Source organism: Calliphora vicina, chromosome 3 (genome assembly GCF_958450345.1).
Source record: "Calliphora vicina chromosome 3, idCalVici1.1, whole genome shotgun sequence".
NCBI classification, from domain to species: Eukaryota; Metazoa; Arthropoda; class Insecta; order Diptera; family Calliphoridae; genus Calliphora; species Calliphora vicina.
The window spans coordinates 84635373-84651140 of record NC_088782.1 but is presented as its reverse complement, the minus strand read 5'-3'; the positions used below and the strand labels follow the sequence as shown (position 1 = coordinate 84651140).

General features: G+C 29.7%; 2 protein-coding genes across 2 annotated transcripts in view; one reads left to right on the top strand and one right to left on the bottom strand.

Moving 5' to 3' along the window:
• Nucleotides 1–15768, bottom strand: part of Nca (neurocalcin homolog) — a 705950-nt gene that overhangs the window by 276082 nt on the left and 414100 nt on the right. The gene's annotated exons all lie outside the window — the stretch shown is intronic.
• LOC135955585 (uncharacterized) lies at nucleotides 6947–7813 on the top strand. The gene has a single exon (XM_065505939.1). The coding sequence runs from the start codon at nucleotides 6947–6949 to the stop codon at nucleotides 7811–7813; it is 867 nt and encodes a 288-aa protein (XP_065362011.1).

Sequence of the window (15768 nt, the reverse complement as noted above, 5' to 3'; positions counted from 1 at the left end):
CGCTCATTGCGTGGCCCCGGCCTTAGAATATTATTTATTCTTATTGGATGGCGATATCCGTTCGGTCCTTGGGTTACACCAGTAGTAGTAAAATGGGGAAACTACTAGAGTATCCAAAACCAAAAACCGGTCAACCGGTTTTCTCATCATTGTAAACTCCACCGGTTTCGGGTTTTTGACAAACCGGTTTTTGCATGACGGTTAACAGGTTTTAATGAAATATATCCTCTGAAGCTCATTCAAACATATTTAAGAAAAACTTTGATACCATTTTTAAAAATATTGATTTATTTTATAGACAATTGTAGCATTTGACAACATTTCGTAAAATATATAAAATAATTGCATAAAGAATTCAAAAATGCTAGATTTCCATTAAATAAACATTTAATATGGTAGATCTGCTCTACGTAGCCTGAATCGGGTTTGGATCTGCACAAGTTGTCTTGCAAGCGAATTAGGATGGTCTCGCAGCTTTACAATATATTTCTCACGGACTTTCTTGTCCGTTTCCCCATAATTGAATTCCATATGTCCAAATTGGTTTTAAAACGGTCTTATACAGGATGTCTTTATATTCAAGGCTTAATTTTGATTGCTCACTGATTAACCAATGAAACATAGAGGCTTATAACTTCATGTGAAGTGTCTTGGTTTCTATGTGAAACCAAATGGTATAAAAGTGGAGATTAATTGAAATTTAGAAATGAAGTTTTTATAATAAATTTTGGTATAGTGTAAAAGTAAATAAAATTCTACATCACTAACTGTAAAAATAAATCAACTAAGTTGTTTACTTTCTTTTCAGTGAGCGGTCAAAGTTAGCAAATTATTGCTGTTTTTGAAAAAAAAGTTAAAAAATTTGACATTTTTACAATTAAGCGATTGTTGTTAGTATTAAATCTATAGAGTAATTTTGTTTTTATTTAAAAATTATGTGTATATATTTTTAATTATTTTTGTTAAAAACGGTCCAAAATTGGGATAATTTCCGCATTTAATAGGCCACAAGTATAAGTTAGTAATAGTTGAAATTAGTTTTATAGATTTTAAAATAGTATAGGATATCATCTTATATTTAAGAAAAAAAAATCCAGACAATGTCCGGTCCTTTTTTATACCCTTCACTATGAGTAGCAAGGGTATATATAAGTTTGTCATTCCGTTTGTAATTTCCACATTTTTCATTTGCGACCCCATAAAGTATATATATTCTGGATCGTTATAGATAGCGTCTGTCCGTCTGCGTGTTGAAATCAACTTTCCGAAGCCCCCAAATAACATACATACATGATTCATATATCAATATATCCGGAATTCTTCCGACTCGGTTGCTATTTAAAATCGAGAAAATCGGCCCACAAATGGCTGAGATATAAGGAAAAACCAGCACAACCTCGATTTTTTACCTATTTTTGACATATATCTGGATTACTAAGTCATTAATATAGACAATATGGATATCTAATGATAGATATTTCAGAGACCTTTGCATCGACGTATATAAGACCATAGTAAGTTGGACCTGGGCTGAGATATAACCAAAAAAACCAAAACACAATGTATTTTGTTATTGTTTTCCATGACGTCATGCAAGTATATGTATAATAACAAACAAATCTTTATTTGTATGTATGTGTGTGTTTTTTTGTCAATCTTCAGCAATGCGAATTTATATACCAGGTGGTGTCGATTCTACAACAAGTACAACATTTACAAAAACCACTTGCAATTTGTTTTTGTTTATGTGGTTTAAGCTGTCAAAGTTTGCCTGTTGTTTTTGTTACTTTTACGTTTGTTGTAGCATTCGCCGCAACAATCACAGGATAATTGACAGCTCAAACATCGAAACAACATTAATCAGCTGTGCTGTCAACACCACCTGGTATATAAATTCGCCTTGAGAGAGAGCTTTTTATAATGTGTTTTCAAAAGAGCAACTCTCTCACGCGTACACAGTACCAGTGTTGCTATATATTTTTTGAAGAAAACTTTTTATTTCTAAGTAGGTACATACTAAAATTACAAAACCCAATTCGTATATATATGTAATCAAACTGAGATAATTTATGTGAATTTAGTGCTGGAGACACTTTCAATATATTCAAATCAATCCCCCCATTTAGTGAATGAATTTGGGGACTATCATTTTGAAATCATCGGTTCAACTTATTGATATCAATTTTCCAAAAAAACTTTTTTTTTTAAATAAAACTTTTTGCGTCTCAAAAACCTTGCTAAAAAGGGAAAACTTGACATATGGTAACACTGCACAGAACACATATTGTACAAAAACAACAACCACGTTGTTTGAGCACGTTGCGTTTGCGCTTATTTCATTTTTGTTGTTGTTTGTTGGTATTGTCAACAAATAATTGAGCAACGCAATCACTCCCAGCAAGGCGAATATATAGAAGGTGACGACAGAACTACAACAGGTACTTTGTTTTTGTTAAAAGATAGTCGAACTATCAAAGTTGCCTGTTGTTGTTTTTGCTTTTGGGATTGTTGTATTATTCGCCACAACAATCACAAGTGAATTGACAATTAACTTGTCTAAACAATTCGCCTTGACTCCCATATTGTTATTCTATTTTTTTAGCCGTTTTTAAACATGAAAGAAAATAACAAACATTTCAGAAAAAGCTTTTTGTTCGATTGTTGTGTTTAATTCATTTAATACCCTTCATCATAAGTGGCAAGGCAATATTACATATCCATATGTATATACATATGGATATGTAATATTGTCATTCCGTTTGCAATTTCTATAAAATTTTATGAAATTTCAACAGATTATGTAAACGATTCTATATTGGATTTGTTGTTACGGTTCCATATGTGTTCTCCTATTTTAAGATTTACTTTTAATCTTATATACAGGGATGGAAAATTATATTTTTGTTCCGTATTAAAATAGTATTAAAAAATTACTTTCTTCATCACCAGAGTACTTAAAATTTTAATATTACTGTAGCTTTATGTTGTAAACAGTCGTCTGTTATCGCATAATTGTCTATAGAAAGTGCTGTTGAATACGAGATTTTCTATAGAAAATGCTGTTATAATAGACAAGATTTTTAAAGAAAATGCTGTTTTTCATACGATTTTCTATAGAAAATACTGTTATACACAACATGTCCAAAAAATATAGTTATAGACAAGATTTTCTATAGAAAATTATTTTATTTTCTATAGAAAAATGTTACACTCAAGATTTTCAACAGAAAATATAGTTATACTTAAAATTTTCTACAGCAAATATTGTTATACACAAGATTGTTTATAGAAAATATTGTTCTACACAAGATTTTCTATAGAAAATTTTGTGTAGAACAATTGTTCTACACAATATATTGTTCTACACAAGATTTTCTATAGAAAATATTGTTATAGACAAGATTTTCTATAGAAAATATTGTTCTACACAAGATTTTCTATAGAAAATATTGTTCTACACAAGATTTTCTATAGAAAATATTGTTCTACACAAGATTTTCTATAGAAAATATTGTTCTACACAAGATTTTCTATAGAAAATGTTATTCTACACAAGATTTTCTATAGAAAATGTTGTTCTACACAAGATTTTCTATAGATTTTCTACACAAGATTTTCTATAGAAAATATTGTTCTACACAAGATTTTCTATAGAAAATTTTGTGTAGAACAATTGTTCTACACAATGTCGTTCTACACAAGATATTGTTCTACACAAGATTTTCTATAGAAAATATTGTTATAGACAAGATTTTCTATAGAAAATATTGTTCTACACAAGATTTTCTATAGAAAATATTGTTCTACACAAGATTTTCTATAGAAAATGTTGTTCTACACAAGATTTTATATAGAAAATGTTGTTCTACACAAGATTTTCTATAGATTTTCTACACAAGATTTTCTATAGAAAATGTTGTTCTACACAAGATTTTCTATAGAAAATGTTGTTCTACACAAGATTTTCTATAGAAAATGTTGTTCTACACAAGATTTTCTATAGAAAATGTTGTTCTACACAAGATTTTCTATAGAAAATGTTGTTCTACACAAGATTTTCTATAGAAAATATTGTTCTACACAAGATTTTCTATAGAAAATATTGTTCTACACAAGATTTTCTATAGAAAATGTTGTTCTACACAAGATTTTATATAGAAAATGTTGTTCTACACAAGATTTTCTATAGATTTTCTACACAAGATTTTCTATAGAAAATGTTGTTCTACACAAGATTTTCTATAGAAAATGTTGTTCTACACAAGATTTTCTATAGAAAATGTTGTTCTACACAAGATTTTCTATAGAAAATGTTGTTCTACACAAGATTTTCTATAGAAAATGTTGTTCTACACAAGATTTTCTATAGAAAATGTTGTTCTACACAAGATTTTCTATAGAAAATGTTGTTCTACACAAGATTTTCTATAGAAAATGTTGTTCTACACAAGATTTTCTATAGAAAATGTTGTTCTACACAAGATTTTCTATAGAAAATGTTGTTCTACACAAGATTTTCTATAGAAAATGTTGTTCTACACAAGATTTTCTATAGAAAATGTTGTTCTACACAAGATTTTCTATAGAAAATGTTGTTCTACACAAGATTTTCTATAGAAAATGTTGTTCTACACAAGATTTTCTATAGAAAATGTTGTTCTACACAAGATTTTCTATAGAAAATGTTGTTCTACACAAGATTTTCTATAGAAAATGTTGTTCTACACAAGATTTTCTATAGAAAATGTTGTTCTACACAAGATTTTCTATAGAAAATGTTGTTCTACACAAGATTTTCTATAGAAAATGTTGTTCTACACAAGATTTTCTATAGAAAATGTTGTTCTACACAAGATTTTCTATAGAAAATGTTGTTCTACACAAGATTTTCTATAGAAAATGTTGTTCTACACAAGATTTTCTATAGAAAATGTTGTTCTACACAAGATTTTCTATAGAAAATGTTGTTCTACACAAGATTTTCTATAGAAAATGTTGTTCTACACAAGATTTTCTATAGAAAATGTTGTTCTACACAAGATTTTCTATAGAAAATGTTGTTCTACACAAGATTTTCTATAGAAAATGTTGTTCTACACAAGATTTTCTATAGAAAATGTTGTTCTACACAAGATTTTCTATAGACAATGTTGTTCTACACAAGATTTTCTATAGAAAATGTTGTTCTACACAAGATTTTCTATAGAAAATGTTGTTCTACACAAGATTTTGTACAGAAAATATTGTTCTACACAAGATTTTCTACAGAAAATATTGTTCTACACAAGATTTTCTACAGAAAATATTGTTATAGACAAGATTTTCTACAGAAAATATTGTTATAGACAAGATTTTCTACAGAAAATATTGTTATAGACAAGATATTCTACAGAAAATATTGTTATAGACAAGATTTTCTACAGAAAATATTATTATAGACAAGATTTTCTACAGAAAATATTGTTATAGACAAGATTTTCTACAGAAAATATTGTTATACTCAAGATTTTCTACAGAAAATTAGTTCTACACAAGATTTTCTACAGAAAATGTTGTTTAACACAAGATTTTGACCTATATCTGTATTATGGATATCTAATGATAGATATTTCAAAGACCTTTGCAACGACGTATATAAGACCATAGTAAGTTGGACCTACAATGGGTCAAAATCGAAAAAATATTTTTTTACCCATTTTTTTTTTCACTAAAATTAAAAAACAATTTCGAAAAAAAAATTCCAAAAAATTGGAAAAATAAAATTGAATTTGTGTTTACTTAAAAATATTTAAAATTTGTATTTTAAAGTATAATTTGGTGAAGGGTATTTAAGATTCGGCACAGCCGAATATAGCTCTCTTACTTGTTTATTTTCATTTTTGTGTAAAAAATTTGAGAATGCAGAATAATACAAATATTTTAATATATTTTTTATGAAGAAGGTAAAGCGAAACTGTAGTGATGGTCGTTGATTATTACTTTTTTAAACATATATATGGGGCATTTCATGTCAAGTGAACCAACTTTTGAAATCGATGTCTTCCGAAATTTGCACCAAGGTTAGTTCTATTGGATAGTAACTCACACACAATTTTTCAACAAGATCGGTCGAGAACTCTCTGAGTTATAGGGGGTCAAAAGACATTTTGGTCAAACAGGAGTTTTTCTTATCCATGTAACTTATTACCGATTGTTCTTAGCAAAATGTGTCCCAAATAGTTTAGATAGCTCTTTCTTCAATCTTTCGAAAAAGAATATTTAAAAAAAAAAATGAAAAATTTTTAATATTTTTTTTTCCGAAATCAAAAACTTTTTTGACTTTTTTTTTAAAATGGACCTTTTTTTTTCTTAAAATAAAGCTTAGATATTTTCCTTGAACACCTATTTCGTCCTATTTTCCTTGAACACCCACAGATTTTGGGAATCTAAAGGAAAAGAACAAATTGAAACAAATAGAAGTCAATATTCAAGATTATATTGAAATTTCAAGATACTAATTTCACGATCGAGAATCTCCACAGATTACGATAAGTTCTTGCAATTTATACATAACTATTAATTTTAATATAAAACATACATACATATAGATATAAGTTTCATATTTTCACACTTTTTAGAATATAAACATCATAACAGTTTAGTTAAAATATTTTTTTATTATCTACACATTTTTTTATTATTGTAAACGTCACTACGATAACCAATATGATTCGGTCCCCGGTTAATTCTCCAACACGTTCTAATAACATAAATCATTGGTAGGCAAAAAGAGGCATTTAATTTGTGTGCTCTTTTGCGTAAAAAATAAAATATCCACAACAACATCAAGAAACTGAATGAAATGTTTGTATTTTTACGCTCTCTTTTGTTCACATTCGCTCTCTTTTGTTTACATTCGGGTTGTTTGACGAAAATCATCGTAACCTGAACAATATGAACACCTACCATGGACATAAATCCTCAAGTTTCTGGTAATAGTACTAATAGTTCATCTTTAAATGTTACATCTAATAATTTAAATAGCAATGCACAATTAGAAATTTGCGCTACTTCAGTAAAATTACCTCACCCAGAAGCGTGGTTCATTCATGCTGAAACTCAATTTAACACTAAGGGTATAACTAGAGATAATACAATATATGAACACCTTATTGTATCGCTTCCTCAAGATGTAATAGTATCGGTTATTGATGTTATTCAGAATCCACCGGATGCAAATCGTTATTTAAATCTGAAAACAAAACTTCTTGAACGTCACTTGCTTAGTGAACAAAGATATCTTGATAAGCTATTGTCAGATTCCGAAATAGGTGATCGTAAACCTTTGGAATTTTACAGATCTTTGATTCAATTAGCAGGGAATAATATTAATTCTGATTTTGCTAAAAGTTTATGGTTACGAAAATTACCAAGAAATCTTAATATTGCGTTGGTAGGGTCTAATGTTGTCAATATTGAGGATTTGCTTAAATTAGCTGATAATATTTGGGAAGTGACAAATAAGGTAGAATTGTGTACCCTAGAACCCAAAGATTCGGTACAGAGTAATTGCAGGTTAGATAAAACGGTGGATAATTTGGTTAAAATTACATCAGCGATGCTTGATAAGTTTACACAACAATCTACGGAAATAGCTGATGTTAGACAATCTTTTCAAAATAGTCGTTCAAGGACACCATTTAGAAATAGGAGTCGTTCTAGGGGACGTTCATCAAATAGTAAATGGCTTTGTCGTTATCATTATCGGTTTGGTGGCAAAGCTAGAAGATGTGAACAACCATGTTCATATGAAGCATCACAACAGGAAAACTAAATTGTCCTATTATCCAGACGGCTGATAATGGACACAATAATTATACACGCCGCACAGAGGGATGGCTTCATACATTTTTTTGCAAAAATTATAAGGAGTGGTCGTAGAGCGCTAAAATTTGGCACCAAGAATTATATGGACCAAACTAAGAAAAAAAAATTTTTATCAAAATCGACCACGCCTAATAGATTTTTTCTCATAAAATTGTTCCTATCCAAGTAAAAGTCTAGAAATTTGGTATAGTATATATTTTCTGAAACAAAAGAAGAACGTGTGCTAAGGCCCTAATTTTGTAAATCACGTCACAAAGTGATATTTATATGGAAAGCAAAAACAAAATTTCAAAAATTTTAAAAATTTTTTTAAGAATTTGTTTACAAATTCTTAACAGAACAAACGCACCAAAATTCAAGCGTTGGTTTGCCTTTCATAATTTGAAAATTTTGTATATAAAACAAAAACAAATTTTTGAAATTTTGTTTTTGTTTTCCATATAAATATCACTTTGGTGACGTGATTTACAAAATTAGGGCCTAAGTTTTATTAAAATCGGCCATGCCCACCGCATACCGCCCATGCAATCCAAATGCAATACATTTTTGTGCAAAAATTATAAGGAGTGGTCGTAGAGCATTGAAATTGGGCAACGAGAATTATATGGACCAAATTAAGAAAAAAATTTAATTTTATCAAAATCGACCTCGACCAACGCCCACGAAACCCATACATAGATAAGAATTTTTTTGATATTTCGTTTATTATTCGACAACAAATTTTATGAATTCATCCTGTTCCGAAAACTTCCGAAAATTATTTTTTTTTTAAATCGAAACAAGACATTCCCTACTTTCATTTTATTAAAAAAACCGCTTAGGGGAAAGTGGGGCACATTAAAAATAAAATAATTTTTAGAGGCTTATAAATATGGCCATATCTTCTTAACGGTTTGTGATATCCCCATAATTTGTTTTTTGTATTTATGGAGAAATGCTATATTTTTCAAATATGTTAAAGGTAAATGGTATTATTAGGAAAATTATACATAATTAAACCACTGAATTGCGTGAAAATATAAGTAAATTTTTGCTTAACACCCTTGCATGGACTTTACTTCATTTTTTTTTAAAAAAAATAAAATTTTTCTTAGAACTATCAGTGTACATTTCATCTTTAAACATTTCTCTACAAAACTGCATCATTTGATTTTTGAAATTAAGTGTTTGAAATTTAAACATTTCTCCACAAAACTGCATCATTTGATTTTTGAAATTAAGTGTTTGAAAAATTGACTTTTTGACACCAAAATCCCTCTGTGCGCCGCACAGTGCACAGTGGTTTAGAAACTTTTTTTTTGGAAATAATTCGGTATCTCGGGAGATACCGAATTTGGAGAAATAATTCGGTATCTGGAGATATTATTACAAAATTTCACATGGTTAGAGCTGAGGTGTTTTTGAGTTGAATTACATTTGTTCACCACGGGTCTCAAAATTTTTAAAAAATCCCCAAAAATTCATTTATCATCCGAATGAGCTGAAATTTAAAATATAAATAGTCCTTGAGAAGATCTACAAAAAATACGCTTACATGTGTAGGTTATCTCCTTCAGTTGAAGAGATATTTAGGTTTATTTATTTTTTGTTTTTTAGATATGGCGGCCCTACGGAGGGTCGAATTTTTTTTCAAAATATCAGCTATATTGGCAATAAAATTCTAAATAAAATTAAAACTTGGTAACAGTTATCTCGTCCGTGTAAAAAGTTACACGCATCCAAAGTTGGAACATGTAAAATGGGCCTAATTTTTTACGATTTTTCCTAAAAAAGTCCCTATATTTTTTCTTTTGTAGAAACAAATTTTCTTTGGGACTATATACAATTTTTATATGTTCCGGAAAGAAAACTTAATGCAAAAGCATGTAAAGTAAAATTGGGCTCACTTAAGCGGACACAGTATCCCCCAGACCTATCCAAACTTGGACAATTTAAAAAAAAATATTTAGGTTTCAGTAAAAAATTCTAAAAAGGCAAAGCACCGATCCTCGAAAAAGTTCCGTATTTGTATAACCCTATATGTTGTTTAAATACTTAGAAAGTTGTTTTACTATCACACGGTAAATAGCGTCAGAGTAGGCACTTTTCTAAAAAAACTCAGTTTTTGGAACACATTTTCCCCGTTTTAGGAATTTCGGTATTTGAAAATAAAAAATTTTAAAAATTATAATGTCATTAATTTAAGGACATTTGGATCTAAATTAGTTCCCAATTTTGTTATGATATCTCTAACCGTTAAAATTTTACATTAAATCAAATTTTATATTTTTCTTCATGGAAAATCACCATATTATAATTTTTTTAGTTTTTAATGTAAATGACGTTCAAAAAATTAATTAAATTCTTTAATTTTATTAAAATATGAATCTACAAGTCCTAAGGTTTTTACCGCCTTTGAAAAATTTGAACGTTTTTTCATATATTGCATGCAAAATGTGTATACTTACATATTAAATGTAACTAATGAATTCAAACGTATACTGACCTTAAAGAAAAGTTGGTATAATGCATTTTTCGCAGTAAAAACAAATAATATTTATTTTCGTGTAGGTTAATCTTCATTTAGATATATATTATTTGAACATTTTTATCCTTATATTGTAGGCCATAATATGGGTCCTACCATAAATTAGCAGTAATTGGGCCGGTTTGAATTCTATGTAATGGTTTGTATACGATATTAATTAGAGACACAATTTTTTTATTTTTAAATATGTTTTTTTTTATTTTATTTCAACAATATATTCATTTACATCGAATAGATCTAGTACTTCTTTGAGCTCTTCGTTTTCATATGATAAATTTCTGTCCCTGCTCCATTTCTTTCTAATTGAAGATAGTACAGGATCAGAAGACAACATAAGATAATTTATGAGATCTTCGTTTTGCGACTGCCTGGAACACTTTCTTGTATTAAAAAACAGTATGTGTTTAAAATCGGAATTTCTCGCTTCCTGTGCCTCTTCAGTTAGTTCACTTAGTGGGAGAAGATTCGATTCTATAATCTCACGACCATGTCGAAGAACTTTGTGCACAGTAGGAGTAAGTTCTCTCCATTCATACAAGGAACGTAAAAGGTTAAAGGTTTCTTTGGCATAGGATTCAAATTTATCTCCATTTATATTATTTTTACTGTTTATTGCCGACAGTATAACATGACATCTTCGAAGAAGTTCCTCATTAATTCCAGTTATTGTCGATGTTATTTCGTAATTTTGGAAAAACCTTCTTGCCGTATTCCCATCATTTGTACTGCCGTATCCAATAAGTGGTTTGTCTATATTTAAGCCAGTTATCTCTTTAAACTCTTCTTGAATTCTCCATTTTTCGTTTGCTCTCATTTCCATGAGTTCTTTGTTATTTCTAACCATCTTCGTTTGGTTTCCAGGTATGCTTCTGTATTTTAGATCATATGCAATGTGAAGCATGTGTTCTAAAAAGAATGCCTGCTATTTGTGTTGCTTCTGCAGGTTGTTTATTTCTTCTCAACACTTCTTTAAAAGAATCCTTGACTTCAGCATCCGAATGGTAATATATCTGATAGCCTCATTTTTTTAGATTTGTCTCCCAGGTCTTCGTATGATTTACAGGGGCTCCTGCATTAGTTGTTTTTATTTCAATAAAACATTCTAACCAAGTAGCAAATTTGTATTGAAATCTTCGTATATTGTAGTTAACAGACTTCACCTTCAACTCAAATAGCTTGATGAAATTATTTACTTTATATACTTCGGTATTAATAATTTTCGATTGGTTTTCAATTTCAACATATTGAATTATCGTTTGTATTTTTTCGGCTCTCAAGGTTTTCGGAGTCTCCCACAAAACGCAGCAAAGTACTTTATGTTGCTTATGTACTTATGTTCCATATAACTAAATAGGGAATTGTAGGGGCATAATGTGTAGCCTACCTAACACCTAAAAGTGCCCACTGTGACACCTCACACCTGTAGTTTATGTAATAAATGCAACCTTTATTCTACCTAATAAACTAATTTATTGTAGGTAAAAAATAGGTTCCATTACTACTCACTGTAAATTTTAGAAATTATGATAGTTACATTTAAAAAAAATAAAAATCGTGTTCAATAAATTGTATAACTCTGCAAAAACAATTTACATAGAATACACACTGGCCCAAATACTATATTATGGTCTACAATATAAGGATAAAAATGTTCAAATAATATATCTAAATGAAGATTAACCTACACGAAAATAAATATTATTTGTTTTTACTGCGAAAAATGCATTATACCAACATTTCTTTAAGGTCAGTATACGTTTGAATTCATTAGTTACATTTAATATGTAAGTATACACATTTTGCATGCAATATATGAAAAAAAGTTCAAATTTTTCAAAGGCGGCAAGGTTTGTGGAGCTTCTGAGTAGTAGATATATGCTTTTTATATAAGTATTTGATATTGGTAAAAACCTTAGGACTTGTAGATTCATATTTTAATAAAATTAAAGAATTTAATTAATTTGAACGTCATTTACCTTAAAAACTAAAAAAAATATAATATGGTGACTTTCCATGAAGAAAAATATAAAATTTGATTTAATGTAAAATTTTAACGGTTAAAGATATCATAACAAAATTGGGAACTAATTTAGATCCAAATGTCCTTAAACTAATGACATTATAATTTTTGACATTTTTTATTTTCAAATACCGAAATTCCTAAAACGGGGAAAATGTGTTCCAAAAACTGAGTTTTTTTTAGAAAAGTGCCTACTGTGACGCTATTTACCGTGTGATAGTAAAACAACTTTCTAAGTATTTAAACAACATATAGGGTTATACAAATACGGAACTTTTTCGAGGATCGGTGCTTTGCCTTTTTAGAATTTTTTACTGAAACCTAAATATTTTTTTCAAAATTGTCCAAGTTTGGATAGGTCTGGGGGATACTGTGTCCGCTTAAGTGAGCCCAATTTTACTTTACATGCTTGTGCATTAAGTTTTCTTTCCGGAACATATAAAAATTGTATATAGTCCCAAAGAAAATTTGTTTCTACAAAAGAAAAAATATAGGGACTTTTTTAGGAAAAATCGTAAAAATTAGGCCCATTTTACATGTTCCAACTTTGGATGCCAAGTTTTTTATTTTATTTAGAATTTTATTGCCAATATAGCTGATATTTTGAAAAAAAATATATCTAAAAAACAAAAAAAAATCGAGCAAAATTAAAAAAAAATATACCCTTCTCACGAAGCTGAAGGGTATAACAAGTAAGAGTGCTATATTCGGCTGTGCCGAATCTTATATACCCTTCACCAAATTATACTTCAAAATTTTAAATATTTTTAGGTAAACAAAATTTAATTTTTTTTTAGTTGTTTTTTTCATTTTTTGAAAAAAAATTTATTTTAATTTTTTTAAATTTAAATTTTTTTTTTTTTAAATTTAAAATTTCTTTTTTTTTAAATTTTAAAATTTTTTTTTTGGTTTTTTAAATTTTTTTTTTTTGAAAAAAAAAATTCGGGTTAAACATTTTTTTCCCGATTTTGACCCATTGTATGTCCAACTTGATATGGTCTTATATACGTCGTTGCAAATGTCTTTGAAATATCTATCATTAGATATCCATATTGTCTATATTAATGTCTTAGTAATCCAGATATAGGCCAAAAATTGGTCAAAAATCGAGGTTGTCTTGGTTTTTTCCTCATATCTCAGCCATTTGTGGACCGATTTTGCTGATTTTAAATAGCAAAATTCTCGAAAGCATGTCTGACAGAATTATTGAAGATTTGGATCCCGAAGATATCTGGGGTCTTCAGAAAACTGATTTCAACAGACAGACAGACAGACAGACAGACAGACAGACAGACAGACAGACAGACGGACATGGCTTAATCGACTCCGCTATCTATAAGGATCCAGAATATATATACTTTATAGGGTCGGAAATGAAAAATGTAGAAATTACAAACGGAATGACAAATTTATATATACCCTTCGCACGAAGGTGAAGGGTATAAAAAAATAAATAAACCTAAATATCTCTTCAACTGAAGGAGATAACCTACACATGTAAGCGTATTTTTTGTAGATCTTCTCAAGGACTATTTATATTTTAAAGTTCAGCTAATTCGGATGATAAATGAATTTTTGGGGATTTTTTTAAAAATTTTGAGATCCGAGGTGACCAACTTTGAGGGGGCACAAACTGGCCCGTATTACCCCTAGGAAGCTGAACAAATGTAATTCAACTCAAAAACACCTCAGCTCTAACCATGTGAAATTTTGTAATAATATCTCCAATAGTTCCCGAGATACCGAATTATTTCCAAAAAAAGTTTCTAAACCACTGTGTGCAGTTACAGAACACATGTATGTACACTAGGTGGGTCAATTTGTATGGAGCCAAAAAAATGCAACAAGCGGTTATCAAAATCGTAATCTACGATGAATTCTAAGAATGTATGCCGAAGAAACCATGTGTCTAAAATCAAAATGGAGCTTCCCATTTTTAACGCGAAAATTTTCCTTTCGTATTTTATATTTTTGTTTAAATATGCTAACATTTTATTAAGCGTTTTAAGAAACTTGACTATGTTTGGGATTGTTCGAAAGGAAAGAATGAAAAAGATGAATCTTTGCAAATGGAGGAGATTATCAATAAACTACATCCGAGGATGGTTACAAAATCTCATATTGTGGTTGCGAGAACCTAAAACCGATATTTTGGGTCACATTGGGGGAAATGAAAATTAAAAAAAGGTGCAAATAAACTTGTGAGTTGTAAACCAATAATCCGATTTTAATAAAATTTCCCACGACTATAGAGGAGGTGTTGTTAGGCTTATGTTTTGAATTTGGACTTTCAACACTAAGGTGGGGCGGAGTCTCAAGAACCCAAATTGGGGTGTATCGGTATATGACAAATTAAAAATGATGCAAAATTTTTGTTCTCTATCCGTTACGACAATGATACATTAATCTTTTTGGAAACAATGATACATTAATCTTTTGGAAACCGTTACTACAATGTTTAATATTCCGAAGTCTTCCAAACCAGTTTCGAACCAATTAAGAAACATTGTGGACACTCTTTCAGCTCTGTATATTTCGTTGAAGTAACTTGGTTCATACCAGCAAATATGTGATGCATTCATAATTCATCTGGCTATAAACAAGGTTGACCACCAAACAAAGCAGAAATGGGATGAATTCATCGATTACACAAAATTACCGTCTTGGTCAGAGTGCCGCTCAATGTTGGACAGACGTAGTCAACAATTGGATGCACAGCGTAGAAGTGCTACAAAGGAACAACAAGCATCCAATTCAAAGAATCATTCTCATAATGATTCGAATACAAAACAACATTCTTTCACCACAAAAAATATGGCCCAATCGCCTGTATGCCATCATTGATCAAAACAGGACCATTATATTACGACATGTCAACGTTTTATAGTTTTGGATGTAGATCAACGCATTGACCATGCCAAAAAAACTAAATTTATGTCTTAATTGCTTGTCAAAGGTGCATATCTACTCTCAATGTCCTTCACGCTATTCTTGTCGGTTTTGCAAACAACGTCATCACTCGCTTTTGCATAAGCAACCTGACGAAGAAGTTCCCTCAACAAGTTCTGAAGTCGCTCATGGGACCTTTCAACAAAATGCGAAGCCTAGAGAGAGCAAAGTAATGTTGGCAACTGCATTGGAATTAGTTCGTGACTCTGAAGGAAAGTACCATTGGGCAAGAGCGCTTTTGGATTCATGTTCTCAAGTCAATTTTATCTAATGCATTCAATTTAAAGAAATCTAATAACACTGTCGATGTTATGGGAATTGGCTCACGTGGTGTAAAAGTGCCATATAAAACTCGGACCGCCATAAGATCACCATTAAATAATTTTGAATTGTCACTTGAATTTTT

Coding starts and splice junctions, on each gene's coding strand:
- LOC135955585 (XM_065505939.1), top strand. CDS start 6,947: ATGGACATAAATCCTCAAGTTTCTGGTAATAGTACTAATAGTTCATCT.